General features: G+C 35.6%; 1 protein-coding gene across 3 annotated transcripts in view; it reads left to right on the plus strand.

Annotated features, from left to right (window-relative positions):
* The window catches only part of spire1a (spire-type actin nucleation factor 1a), a 59,116-nt gene that overhangs the window by 21,334 nt on the left and 23,433 nt on the right, over positions 1-14,349 (plus strand). For all 3 annotated transcript variants that reach the window (XM_016239490.1, XM_016239491.1, XM_016239492.1), the window contains exon 3: positions 12,017-12,250. In XM_016239490.1, the coding sequence (XP_016094976.1) occupies positions 12,017-12,250 (234 nt within the window). The remainder of the gene's footprint in view (positions 1-12,016; positions 12,251-14,349) is intronic.

A 14,349-nucleotide genomic window follows, 5' to 3' on the forward strand; every position in this document is an offset into this window, starting at 1 on the left:
TCTTAAGCTATATGTGCAAGAAAGTTTTAAAAAATTAAGTTTATAAAGAAGTATGGGTTATAGCACATCCTTTTCCACCTTAGATGCTTGAGTGAGGTCAGAGAGAGGTAGGAACAATTTTTCCTACATTAGAACAGTAGCACAAGTCGTCCCCCTATCAGTCTCTGTACGGGACAGTGAGTCACAGTATTCGTCTGAGGGAAGCAAATGTCCACCTTGCTGTAGGGCTCTGGATGTGGCCAGATCATTATGTAACCGTTCACTTTTTCTCTTTCATTCACTTTCTCATAGTGTTTTTTGTACTCCGTTCTTTTGCTTTCAGCTGGTCATCTCTGTGCCAGTTTAGTAGATGTCTGTACTTCAGGATCCAAATTTTCCTGGGAAACAGTCCTTACATGCCCCTTGAATGTAGTTTGTGTTCTTATTCAGCAGTGGTCACCAACCTTTTTAAGCCCAAGATCCCTGACCTCTGCCTTTATGAAAGACAAGATCTACCTATTGAAGAACTGACAGCAAAAGACAGCCCAGATTGCACTTCCAATTTGAGGCCTTTTATTTAGTATTTTAATTAGTGATGCACCGATCATGGCCAATTCAGATTTAGTTTTTTCTTTAACTAGCAGTTTGGCTGATTCTGTCAGCCTACTGGTTGCTGATTTTATTTTAAAAACAATTTTTTAAAGCAAATTTATTAATTGGTTATTTGTCCTATATCAAGCAAACTAGCCTTAAACCAAAATATCTGTAGGCATTTGAAATTAGAGCCAACCACTGCATTTTAATCACGAAAATACTCAGAAAGATCATGAAAATTAGGATTCCCCTCACACACCACCATTCAAATTTAGCGTTAGCCTTAACCAAGTATGGCAAAGCTGACATTAAATATTTTCAGGTCATTTACAGTAAGCTACTCAAAACCCAGCATGTTGCAAAAAGTTTAACCCTATAAAGCCTACTTTATCATATTTGATGTAAAAATATCAAAGGCCTCTAAATTATGAACATGATCAAAACTTTGCTGAAAAGCCTGGTGTTCACATTCTACTACATGCCTTCTGTCATCTGATTGATAGTTTACTGATTTTTCTCAAATAAACTTATGAATAACTTATATATTGTTAGTAATATTTTAAGATGAACACTTACTAGACTGAAGCAACTTAGGTTTACTTGATTATCCATCATTTAAAAAAAACTCATGTTAAAATGTTATTATCAGTGAAATGTACAATGAGAACTAGCTTTGATCATAAAACTAAGCATTTAAATACCATCTTACTAAGAATTTTCCTTGAGGGATATAGTGACAACTGATATTTGTGACCCTGGACCACAAAACCAATCATAAAGGTCAATTTTTTTAAATTTCAATTGTTTGAAATTGATTTATAAATAAATACGCTTTCCATTGATGTATGGTTTGTTAGGATAGGACAATATTTGGCCGAGATACAACTGGAAATCTGGAATCTGAGGGTGCAAAAAAATCTAAATACTGAGAAAATCATCTTTAAAGTTGTCCAAATGAAGTTCTTAGCAATGCATAATTGCATATTACTAATCAAAAATTAAGTTTTGATATATATTTATGATAAGAAATTAACAAAATATCTTCATAGAACATGATCTTTACTTAATATCTTAATGATTTTTGGCATAAAAGAAAAATCTATAATTTTGACCCATACAATGTTTTTTTGGCTATTGCTAAAAATATACCCAAGCGACTTAAAGGGTTAGTTCACCCAAAAATGAAAATTAGGCTGTGTTTTACTCACCCCCGAGGCATCCTAGGTGTATATGACTTTCTTCTTTCAGATGAATCCAGTCGGAGTTAGATAAAAAATTGTCATGGCTATTCCAAGCTCTATCATTGCAGTCAGCGGGTGTTGCAGTGCTTCTGTCCAAAATAAGTTAAATAAAAAGCGTCCATCCATAAAAAAAAGTGTCTCACGCGGCTCCGGGGGGTGAAAAAACAAAATATATAAAAATACATATTTTCAAAATATTTCAACTCTGATGATTAAACATGATTAAACTTTACATTATTAAAATAACAATAATATCGTATTACATTTTTTAACAGTTATTTTAATTTTTGCTAGAGTCCCTTTTGGTAGAAAATCAAAATTACCTGCCACTATGTGAGAAGTTCCCACATTTGGTTGGTGGTGAGTGTTAATTTCTCACTCTGTTCATATAGCTTATTCATGGCTGGAACAAAAGCCCACAGGACCCTTGGGCACATCCGTCTTTCCCCCCTAACTAGTTCGATTCATGTGATTGTGAAGCAACTATGTACTGTAAGTTTATCAAGGTGTGGTTGGGACCCCAGGGCGTCTGCAGTCTTTGAGCATGCACTCCACATATATGGTCAGAAATCCTGCCCTTAGTTTATCCTCAAAAACTCAACATGATGCAGCCATGTAAAATAGAGAAGAATGGCATTGTTCTGGTCATCTCCAGTGGCTCATCTCCACAAGAAACAAGAAACTTTGCCTTGGAGCAGTGATGTCAAGTGAGAAGTGCTCCGAGAAAAGTAGCCTGTGTCTTCATTGTTTCGTGTAGCGTGAGAGACGGATAGAGCTCGAGAAAAGGAAAACAACTGCATCATAATGTGAATTGAGGAAATATCACTCCAAACTCAGTTTAACTAGTTGAGGTGGGAGGCCAGACCAGGCGTGTTCATATTCTTTGTCATAGAGCTGCAATGTTATATGTGTGTAAGAAGTGGCAGGATGTTGTCAGCTCAGTTCCACATGAATGACTCTTTCCTTCCACCATCACTGTTCTCTGTCTCATCTTACAGAGAGAGTCAAACCGACACAGACTGCACAGATTCAACTGTTCAGATGGGAATATTTGCTTAGATAGATCATCTTGGGTGAGATGAAATGAGCAGAGATTTACCAGTGTATAAAGTTGATCTTTAGTACTGCTGGAAATCCACCTTGTGAATGAATAACTATTAATGGAATGTTGCTATGGAAACACTTTTGAATGGTTTGGAAAGTCTTTTGGGAGGTTTATTTTTTAGGTCAAGAAAGAAAAAGAGAACATCTGTAATGTTAAAGGAATAGTTCACTGAAAGATGAAAGATCTTTTTTATCATTTACTCATCCTCATGTTGTTCCAAACCTGTATTAATTTATTTCTTCTGCTGAACACAAAATAAGATATTTTGAAGAATGATGTTAGCCAAACAGTTACTGGTAGCCATTGACTTCCATAGTATTTCTATTTATTTATTTATTTTTATGCTTGAAGGAACTTGAGGGTGAGTAAATGATGACAGAATTTTCATTTGGGTGAACTATCCCTTTAAGTAGAGTTTGTCATAATACAGAAATGTTTAACTTTTGCTACAATACCTTGAAAATAACACTAATACCTTTTTCGAAACCACAGAGAAAAATTGCCACAACATTAAGGACTAATATCTAATAGTCGAAGTATTTTCTTTTCAACTGAAACTCTGCTGTCTGAGATTCCTCTGGCCTAATAGCTCTGAGTGGGATTATATAATAATAATAATAATAATAAAACATATAATATGTATCATTACATTTTGTTTACTTGTGTTTACTTGTCTTTTTCTTACAACTGTGAGAAATACATAAATGCAAAATAAATTTATATGCAAATGTGTATATGCAAAAAAAGTCAGAGTGTTTATTATTACTACTATTATTGAATTATTAAAATGACTATTTTATATAATAATAACAATAGTGCACTATATATAAAATAGATTAATATTACATAATAAGTATATTATTTTAGTTTACAGAAATAAAATTACGATACTTGTGTAATTTATTCACTTACCAAAGTTAAACTCTCAATACAATACAATCAACTAGGGATGCGGGCCCGATACTGGTCTCCTGTACTCGTACTTGTTAAAATGCCCCGATACCAAACGCCGATACCACACAGCATGTGATAAGCGCCATATTCAAACAAAGAAACACCGACAACAGACAGCAGAAAGGAGTTAAGGATGTCTACTAGGAAGTATATGTATGCAACGAATATAACGTAAAAAATTCAGTATTAACGCCTGTATAGCTGATGTGCACAAGCTGATAAACAAAACACACTGAATGGATTGAGCGCGCGGCGGCGCAGATGCGCAAGCTTGTCGAGTGAATATGCCTTTTAATCAACAAATGCTTCTCATTGCAAATCTAGTGAAATGCTGTAATAATCTGTCCACAAAAATGTAGGAAATTATGCCGATGTGACAATAAAGTGTACCTGGTGCTTATGTTAAATTCATAGCACATGCAGATTAGGGATGCGCCGATCCGATATTCATATCGGGTATCGGCTCCGATAGTGCCATTTTTCTCAGATCGGGTATCGGTCAGAGAGGGCTGATCCAAATACGAGTTTTTTTGTTGTTGTTCCCCCCCGATTTCTCTCCCCCTGAGCTTTAATTAGTGTTCACACACGCTTCAATTAGTGGGAATAGACACCGTAAAACAGTGCCAAAATATTTTATTCAAGAGAATAAAAAAGGGAAAAAAAGAGATTTGTGTGTACGAATAATACTCAGAATGGTGTCAGTGTGCATGCATATTGGTGAAGTTTAATCCGTAGCTGTGGAACAGCACCAGACTTGGACACCACAAGACCACTGGAATCCGAATAAACTTGTACCAAACTCAAAGGTCACGGTGTGGCCTCAGTGTGTGTGAGAATAGTTTCATACCAATATCACGGAGTCATAGTTTTTAAATGGCTTCATTTTTGTCAGAGCCGTGTGCTCTAGACAAAGAGCAGTGGTGCTTGTGCAGGAGCTGTGAGTTGATTTCGGGTGATCCGGTTTCCTCATTTCACACTATTATTTCCTGTGTTTTGAGCGGTTTTTAAGACAGACAAATAAATTGCTTTATTATTGCACTGGAGATATATTTAAGTGTCTGTGATGTGTCTTGTGTTTTTCAGTAGCCCCAAACTGAGTGTACGGCACTCAAATCAGAGCGCAACTGAGAAATCTCTATATACTCTATATAACAGATCACACACACACACTTAAGACCTGGCCTCATGCTCTGTGTGGTTTTCTTTCAGTGGAATCTTGTACTCTCGGAAGTGGAGAGCAGCATCTGTCTATGCCCAGGCTGAAATGAGATGGGCGTTTGTAGAGTTCTTCAGACGGTTGTTGAGAGTACGGACATGGCTGAGCTGCCTTCTCTTAAGTGAGCAGCACTGACCTCCACGGCCCTGGAGAGAGGCCATATTTTACCTGAGAAGTCAGATAGAAGCTCTCCTTAACTGAAGATTACTCAGCAGGTCCCACGGCATCCGTACTACAGCAGGGCTCAGTCTGCAAAACAGCTCGCCAGCTATGCAAACAGCATTATTACTCCTAAGTGTTGTCATTATTTACCAAGAGCTGTAAATTGTACACGGATTGCAGCTGTCGTTCTAAACCCTGACGCAGGTGCAACCTCTAAGAAATTGATAAGAAAGATGCTGGGAGAGACATGGAGGAAAATGTTTTGTTTTGTTTTGTTTTTTGTGCTTTGTTTGGTGGTGTGGTTTGGTTTAGTTTTGTATTGTTTTTTCTCCGATACTGCCATTTTTTGTCTGATTGAGTATCGGTCAGAGAGGGCCGATCCATATCCGAGATTGTGCGTATTATTCTGTTACTTCTGAAGCCGTACGATAGCTTAAAGGGTTACTCCACCCCAAAATGAAAATTGTCATTAATCACTTACTCCCATGTCGTTCCAAACCCGTAAAAGCTTCGTTCGTCTTCAGAACACAATTTAAGATATTTTTGATGAAAACCGGGAGTCTTGTGACTGTCCGATTGACTGCCACGTAAATTACACTAGTATGAAAATGATAAGTATGAAAGACAAAGTCAGAATAGTCCATCTGCCATCAGTGGTTCAACCGTAACGTTATGAAGTGACAAGAATACTTTTTGTATGCAAAGAAAACAAGAATAACGACTTTATTCAACAATTTGTCTCCTCTGTGTCTCTCCGCATCACAGTAGTGCCATTTTGGAGAATATCCGCTGAATGCAAGCAGCGTACGCTATTGTGTCAGCCGCGCTGCACGGATGCGCTGTTTTCGTTTAAATCAAAGCATAAATACACGTAGAAACCGTATCCCTTTAATGTGAGCTACATATGAATATTTAAGTCCATTAAACTTACATTAAAGTTCACACAAACTCTTTTCTCCGCTGTGGCTGTCGGTCAGTCGTTCAGCCTTTAAACCCTGGTCGCGTTCGGTTACAGCAGTCAGCTCGGTAAACCTCTCCAAGATCATTCTGTGTTCCCATTATACTTGATTTGTAAATACATGTCTATGATTTTGCAAAAAGGACTTTATCTTCTTGCAGGAGTTTAATGCTGTTTTGTTACTTGCTACCGGGTGTCTGTGAGAACAAAACACGGGCGTAGAAAAGACCATAAATAGTTTTTAACGTGCACAGTAACTGAAATTTAAAACTGTTAAAAGAAAGGCTCAATAACTGTTGCACAGATATAATACACTACGCATCAATTTCTCTTCCCTTTGTGCTTTGCAGTTTTTAACACGAAGCGCTTACAATGTGCGCATCCGGTGTGCAGAATGATGCGCTTGAAGCAACACGGTGTCAGGCTCAGTGTGAACTGAGATGCTCTGAAAACACCAGATCATGATCTGTACTTGTATTGATACTGCGGAAATTGAGTATTAAAGGATTATTAGTACTTTTTTTAAATATTCAGAATTGATATGTATCAATAAATCTATATTTTTAACCGCAATAATGCGAAGCAATCAGAAACATCAAGGATATCAAGTTTGTCTGCTATTTAACGTCTTAATCAATAGCAGGAGTCTGAGGTTGCAACTAATGAATGGCTTCCATCTTGGTCTTCATAAGAAATTCATCTTGTGTTTTGATGTTAATTTCTTCCCAAGTTCCCAGTGTGCACTGATGATCAGCGCAATAACCCCCTGGTGAATAGACATAAGTGGTGTGAATGAACAGTGATGAAGAGCCTGTCTCATCTAGTCTCATCTGCACTGTGTTTTAGATGGTCCATCTTAATAGGGTCAGTGGTCTATAAATAAATAACCCGGAAACCTTCCCTAACTTATGCATAATGTTATTGGACTCCGTACAAGCTGTGCTATTGATTATGCTTCAGGTCTGCCATGGATGACATCCTCTTAATAATGTTTCTGGAATGATTCAGAAAAAAGTCTTGGAATATCCTGGAAGTGTAGGCCTCTTCGTTGCCTCTCATGTATGTGGTTGTGCACACATTCATTCACGCATCATGTGCTTGTGTGTGTGTGTGTGTGTGTGTGTGTGTGTGCGGTGAGCCACATGCCGATGCTTCAGCAGACAGCTGACTGCTGCCCACATCGGTGTAAAGGTACTGGCATGCTAACTCAATAGAGGAAACAGAGCCGTACCCAACTGTGTTTGTCTGACGGACAGACTGCTCTTGTTAGTGTCAGGATGTTGTTTGCTAGTAGGTGTCTTGATTTTCTCTGAAATTAGACTGAAAAGTCTGTGTGGAGATGTAAATAAATGTCTAATATAAATGTCTAATAATAATAATAATAATAATAATAATAATAATAGTTATTATTATTATAATTTGCTAACATAATAATAATATATACACCTAATTTTTTATGATAGTAAATTTTAATAGCTGTTATATTATTATTATTATTATAATTATTATCATTATATAATTATTATTATATAATAATAGACCAATTGACCAAAAAATGGTTTCTGTTAACAATAATAATAATAATAAATATAATTATTATTATATAAATAAATAACAAAATATTAATAAATATTTGTATGTATATGCAAAATAAGTTACAATGTTTATTATTACTACCTTGCTTAAATTATACATTTATTAATGATGAAATTATTAAAATTATTTTTCAAAATTAAACTATTTATAATTATTGAGAAGAGGCAATTCACAAAACTAGCCAATGATATCTCAATTATTTACGAGAAAGTGGGCTGAGCGAAACACTAGCCTGTGTCTTCATTGTTTTGCATAGTGTGAGACAGAGAGAGAGGAAGGCAACGGCATCATTAGTGTCAACATATACTGAGGGAGATGAAATATCACTTTGATTTGAAGATTTGAGGCCTCGTTTTATATTTGATATACATATTGGCCAATAAAACAAATTGTCTCCGCTATCAGAAGATAGACAATGATGATTTAGAGTTGATCAGCACACAAATTATATCATGCATGTCTAGCTCAAGTCATGTGCTTCTGACTGGATTTAGCCCTGTATGTGTTAGTGTGTCAGGATTCTTGCTTTCTCTCCTGTAACTCTTCCTCCAGCAACACTGCGCTCTCTCTCAATCTCATTCCTTCTGAGTCACAACCCAGGAGTGAAAATTGCAGAGAGAATAGTCCTGTGTTCCTGCACTGTTTTAGGACGTCTGCAGGAACTCGATGTTCTCACAGTCACACCCTCCACTGCCTCGGAATTACATGCGTGTAAACGTAAGGGTACAGTACCTCAGACACGCAATACTGCAGGAAAAAGAACCTCTGCTTTTGTAAATTTGCCAAAACAAGTTGATTCTGTAATTTAAATATAATATAATTTAATACAATACAATACAATATATACAGTGGGGAAAAAAAGTATTTAGTCAGCCACCAATTGTGCAAGTTCTCCCACTTAAAAAGATGAGAGAGGCCTGTAATTTTCATCATAGGTATACCTCAACTATGAGAGACAAAATGAGAAAAAAAATCCAGAAAATCACATTGTAGGATTTTTAAAGAATTTATTTACAAATTATGGTGGAAAATAAGTATTTGGTCAATAACATAAATTGCATTTTCAGCACGGGCAGCACTACAAAGGCCAAACAGTTACATGTAGCTTTGGGGCTGTTAGTTACTGACGTGTGCCCAACAACATTTTCATTATTTAACAGATGACAAGCCACTCGATGAGCTGTCGCTGCATCTGCATCATCATACAGCATTCTCGTCCTCCTGACTTCCCCTTTTTGGCATCTTTATGTTATGTAAAAGCTCTGCCTCTCCCAGATGTGTAACTGAGGCGGATGTTTGATGCTTTGTTGATGTTGACCACACCTGGAAAAGCTGGAATAAAAGGACGTCAATGAAAGATTGTGTTTTTAGATTTAGAGGTATTTGTGAAGCTGAAGGCAGGACTTCTGTTATTTACACGTGAGAGCAACATGGAGTAATGCTGAAAAACTGAGCAAGAAATTTTATAATAATTTTTTTTATTGATCTGTATCCGTTGACTTTAAATATTCACTGACTGTTGTTAAATATCCTTAAATATTTAAATAACAATATTAAATTATTTAATATTGTTAAATAATAAATAATATTATTTACATTTAATTTTGCATGTCCGTTTACTCTATTTAAGAATTTCACTAAAACCATAACCAAAACTAAAACCATAAATACTTTTTCGTTACTCGAAATGAAATAAAATAAATGTTAACTGAAATAAAATAAAATAAAAAAAATATTTTATTTCAACTAGTTTCAGAGGAAACAGTTTTCATTTAGTTTATTTTGGAGTACTAAAATAAATACAACTAAATAAATTAAAACTATAAAAAAAATATTATATTGACATATTTAAAAAAGAAAAAAGAAAAAATGTCATAATGTAAAATTAAAGTGAAAACAAAAAATATAAAAATAATTCAAAATATTAACAAAAATCTAATCAACACTGCCTCTATTTTAACATTTTGATTACCTTCTCCATTATCTATTGCTTACTTAATCTTTAAAAATTTTACGTATATTATTTAATAAGACTGTTAAATGTAATTTTAAGCAAATCTCAAAATGAAAATTTCTTTCACGCTGTAAATTATAATGTTGTGATGCCTAAATGCACTTGGTAGCATTGGTTTTATTTAATGGTTTACAATTTTAATATTGACCATTTATTGACCATTTATAATTATCTTATTTATCCGTATTGGCCAGAATTGTAATATACTGTAGATGGATCCCTATTTATAACATTATGGTGATATAAAATTACTCATATGAGATTTTGTTCATACTGCGCACTCCTAGTAGTTAAGTGTTATGAAACAACGAAAAGCAAGTCTGCTGGTAATGAATGAATCCTTCTACACTCTGTTTAAGGCCTTTTCCGTGTTTACAATCCCAAGCAGGCTAGACTTGCTGGTAGCTGAGCTCTAGTGCAGTGTATTACACAGAGGATTAGATTGCATAAGAGCAGGACACTTGTAATATTTGTTTTCCTCATGACAAGGATTAAAGTCTGGAACATTAGCGAGGTATTAACTACTATTGCAAATCCACACCTGGAAAAGTGTCAGTATTGAAATAGAGATGTGATCGGTGGAAGTGGTGAAATGTTTAGGAGACCTCATCTGTTTGAGAAGTCGCTTACATAACAATAATTACACTGTTTTTTTTATCTTCTCACTGATAAGACGTTTCGTATAACCTCCTTTATAAACATAATTCATTCTCTGTACTATGTTTGAGTCTGGTTGTAGTTTATTGACAAAGGGTTGAGGACTAATCTGTATATAGATTATCTGTATTCCTCCTTATTTGATCTAGTTCGGAAATGATCAGACCTTCGGTTTGCTGTTTTGGGATGTTTGCCATACGTTTGCATGAAAAAAACGGTTGGTTTTTACCATTCTTTCAGTAATTGCATAATGTAATTTGCTCCGCATGAACTGTTCTAGCAGCTCAGTTGTGTTAGTTAGGTTTAATTGATCACGCATTGGCTGTCGGGTCATGTCAGTCTCCTGATGTGAGCACAAGCCAGGCTGATTTTCACGATTACATCCGCTCCTGCTGCCTGAACTTACTCTAAAATGATTGAATTGAACTGGTACAAAACAACACTAGGCCAGTCAATCAACTCCTTGATGGCTCTTATGATAACAGAGGGCATCTTTGTTCACAGAAACAGTCAGGCACGCGGTGGGTAATGTCGCGATACTGCACGGGTTCATATGTGATGCACTGAAAGATACTCGTTTTCACTGGCCCTGAGGCTCAAACTAAATATTGCTGCTATTTTTAGAACGTTCACATAGCCTATAATGTGTCACAATATTTTTTATTGTTAATAAATAAATAAATAATGTAAATAATTACATTAATTGATGAACTCTGCATCACCGACACTGTTATTGAACTAAAATAAATCAATGCTAAACTGACTCAAGCTGACGTCTCTATTGCCTTCTGTAGAGCTGCTTATAGCTGAATTAAGCTTGTTTCATAATTTATGAATTTTGCACTTATTGAACTAAACTGAATCAACACTAAACTGACTTGAGCTGAATATTGACACTTTTATCTTCTGAAGAGCTGCTTTCATAGTTGAACTGAGTTTGCTTTATAACTACTGAACTTAGCGACGTTCACAGTTATTTAACTAAATTGAATCCACATTAAACTAAATTGAGCTCAATAATAATTCTGTTGTTTTTTTAGAGCCGTTTTACAGCTAAATTTGCATTTGTTTCCTAACTGTAAAACTATAAAAACACGAATACTGTTATTTTCTTGTGTATTACTGTGAAGCTGCTTTGAAACAGCCTGAATTGTTTTAAGTGCTAAATGAATAAATGTGACTTGACTTAATAATATATAATATAATAGTATGTTAGTAATATATTTTTATATAATGTGTCCGAATATTTTTATATTATAAAACTAAGCCTTAGTCCTGTTTGAGACAGAAATCCAGCGTTTGTCAAATCTGAATATCTGAATTCCCCCGCCATTAAAGCATGCAGGCCTCTGAGAGTCATAAGACTGTAATGAGGCTAATCCAAGAGGTTATTGACTCTCTCTTTCTTTTGAGCTAGTCTCTGATGCCTTTTATCAGGGGTCATGATATAGGTTGTAAAATAGAGGTTAATGTCATAGCACGTGTTGCTTCTGATGTCATGACTTTACGGTTATAATGAATGTGAGTGTGTGTGTTACAGATCATAGAGTCTCTGGGTATAATGATCTACAAGGCTTTGGATTATGGCCTGAAGGAGCATGAGGAGAGAGAGCTCAGCCCTCCTCTGGAGCAGCTCATCGACCTCATGACCAACATGGCAGACACAGAAACAGACTGTCCTGATGAGGGATATGAGGCAACGGAGGAAGAGGATGAGGGAGAGGAAGAACCCACGGAAGTCTCCAACATTCGTGGCTACCGTGAAATCATTTCTGTGAGTATTGATAGAGCATTATACATCTGCTTGTTGTCATAATTGTCATTATTAGGGCTGCCCTCGACTAAGGATTTTTCTGGTCGACTAGTAGTCATTAATTTTAAGCATTCAAAGGAAAAGCACGTTTTGTTATTGTGAGTGCACATAAATAAACATAGAGTCTTTACAGATTTGAAAGATGTATTACTCTTATCTGTATGACCAAAAATTACGGAGTAGCCTATTTTAAGAGCAAGTGAGCGCACCGGCGCCTCCATCTGTCCTGCAGTGAGCGCTAATGTTCAGCTTCCACACAGACACTTGAATATAGCGCACATTTCTCTGGGTTAACATTAGATTGTGCAGCCATGTAAAGTTGTTAATACTTACATGTTTCAGATGATAAGCCATATTTGTGGTGGATGATTGATAGGCGAGAGTTTGGATGTCTTGCCGGATGTACTGTATTACCATAGATCAGCCGGTAACGATCTGCGTGACTTTGCCAATGTGGATTTATTTTTTCTGTGTCTAAGCGACTAAAAAATTTTGGTCGACCAAGCCTCTTCTGGTCGACTAACGATTAGTCGACTATTAGGGGGCAGCCCTAGTCATTATCAATCATTTTATCATTATTGGTATTGCCCATAAAATTGTGCCCGCCTGTCCGATTAACACAAGTGGTGTTTGCCCATTTGGCCTGTTACAAAATCTACCAATAGCCTTGTAAATTTTATTTTTTGAGTGAATAATTTGTAAATCAAGTGTTTTATTTAATTTCATATTATTTGCCATCCCCAGGTTGTATCCCATTAATTGATTTATTTGTTACATAATAAAATGTATGGGATACAATTTACAAATGCTATTATCATTTTATATAACAATATCTAATAATATAATTTAGTAATATATTAATATGTCAAAATTTAAATACCAATTATTAATTAAATAGTTAATTTATTAATAATTAATTTGCATCAATAATAATTTAAGTATGAATGAGCTTCTTTTTAAAAAATATTTTTACATCAAAATTATGTATTTATTTATTTAACACATAAAATGTATGAGATACAATGTACAAATGCTAACATTTTATATAAAATGTGAAAATTGAAATATAAATTGTAATATATGAATATATTTTAGTATTTTAATACTGAAAAATTGTGGATCTTGGGAAGCAAGATCTTCCTCCCAGATAAACCCTGAGTTGGGTTTATCTGCTCTCTTTTAAGATCGGTGTGAGTGTTATTTACTGAGAGTTAGTCTCTCAGCTGCTATTCATTATGCTTCTCCCTCAGGCCCACTCCAGTAACGCATTACCCTGAGACTCTATAAAGGCATTCAGACACATAGCAGCAACAGTTATTTTAAATTACAGTCATATTTATCAATACGCTAATGGAGAAGCTCTTTACTAACTGTGCAATGAAAGATTATGACCAGACTGAGACCAGACAGATACTAGCTTTAAGTATGAATTAGCATCGTAATAAGGAATACCTTTTATTGTCTTTTAACTTGTTCTTCAACCATGAAAATATTCATAGAAACTGTTAAATGACAAACAAACGAACAACATACATCTGCTAATGGTCAGTTTGGGTCATAGTATGTTCTGCACTATTCTGCAGGGCCGTTTCACGACTTGTTAGATAATGTCTGTCCTTTCATGCCTTCCTTTCAGTCTCCTACTTTAGTGATGAGGTCGAGCGCAGAAACAAACCGTGACACTAGATTTCTCTGTGCTGAACCTGGTGAAATCTTTTCAATTCTCTATTTAGACAGAGAAAGATTGAAAGAAATAAAGAGGATGAGAACAGAAGATAGTGGATTTCTTTGGAGACATGTGCCCCTTTCATTATTCGTTTGGAATGGGAAAGTAAAAAGGCTTCCTGCAGTGTTTCTTTAACTTCCTCTGCAACATCCTCCTTAAATGGTTTTCATTGTTGCCTGTTTTTGCTTCTTATCTCTCTCCTGTCGGGTCTAGCAGGATTTTTTTCCAAGTTGTATTCACTTTCCCTTGTCGTAGACGATGTTCTCGTTAAGCGTGATTCCTCAGCAAAACACGTCACAGAGACAGGGATTCTATGCTGTGTAAGACATTCCTG

Source organism: Sinocyclocheilus grahami, unplaced genomic scaffold (assembly GCF_001515645.1).
Source record: "Sinocyclocheilus grahami isolate Dianchi unplaced genomic scaffold, SAMN03320097.WGS_v1.1 scaffold566.1, whole genome shotgun sequence".
Lineage (NCBI taxonomy): Eukaryota > Metazoa > Chordata > Actinopteri > Cypriniformes > Cyprinidae > Sinocyclocheilus > Sinocyclocheilus grahami.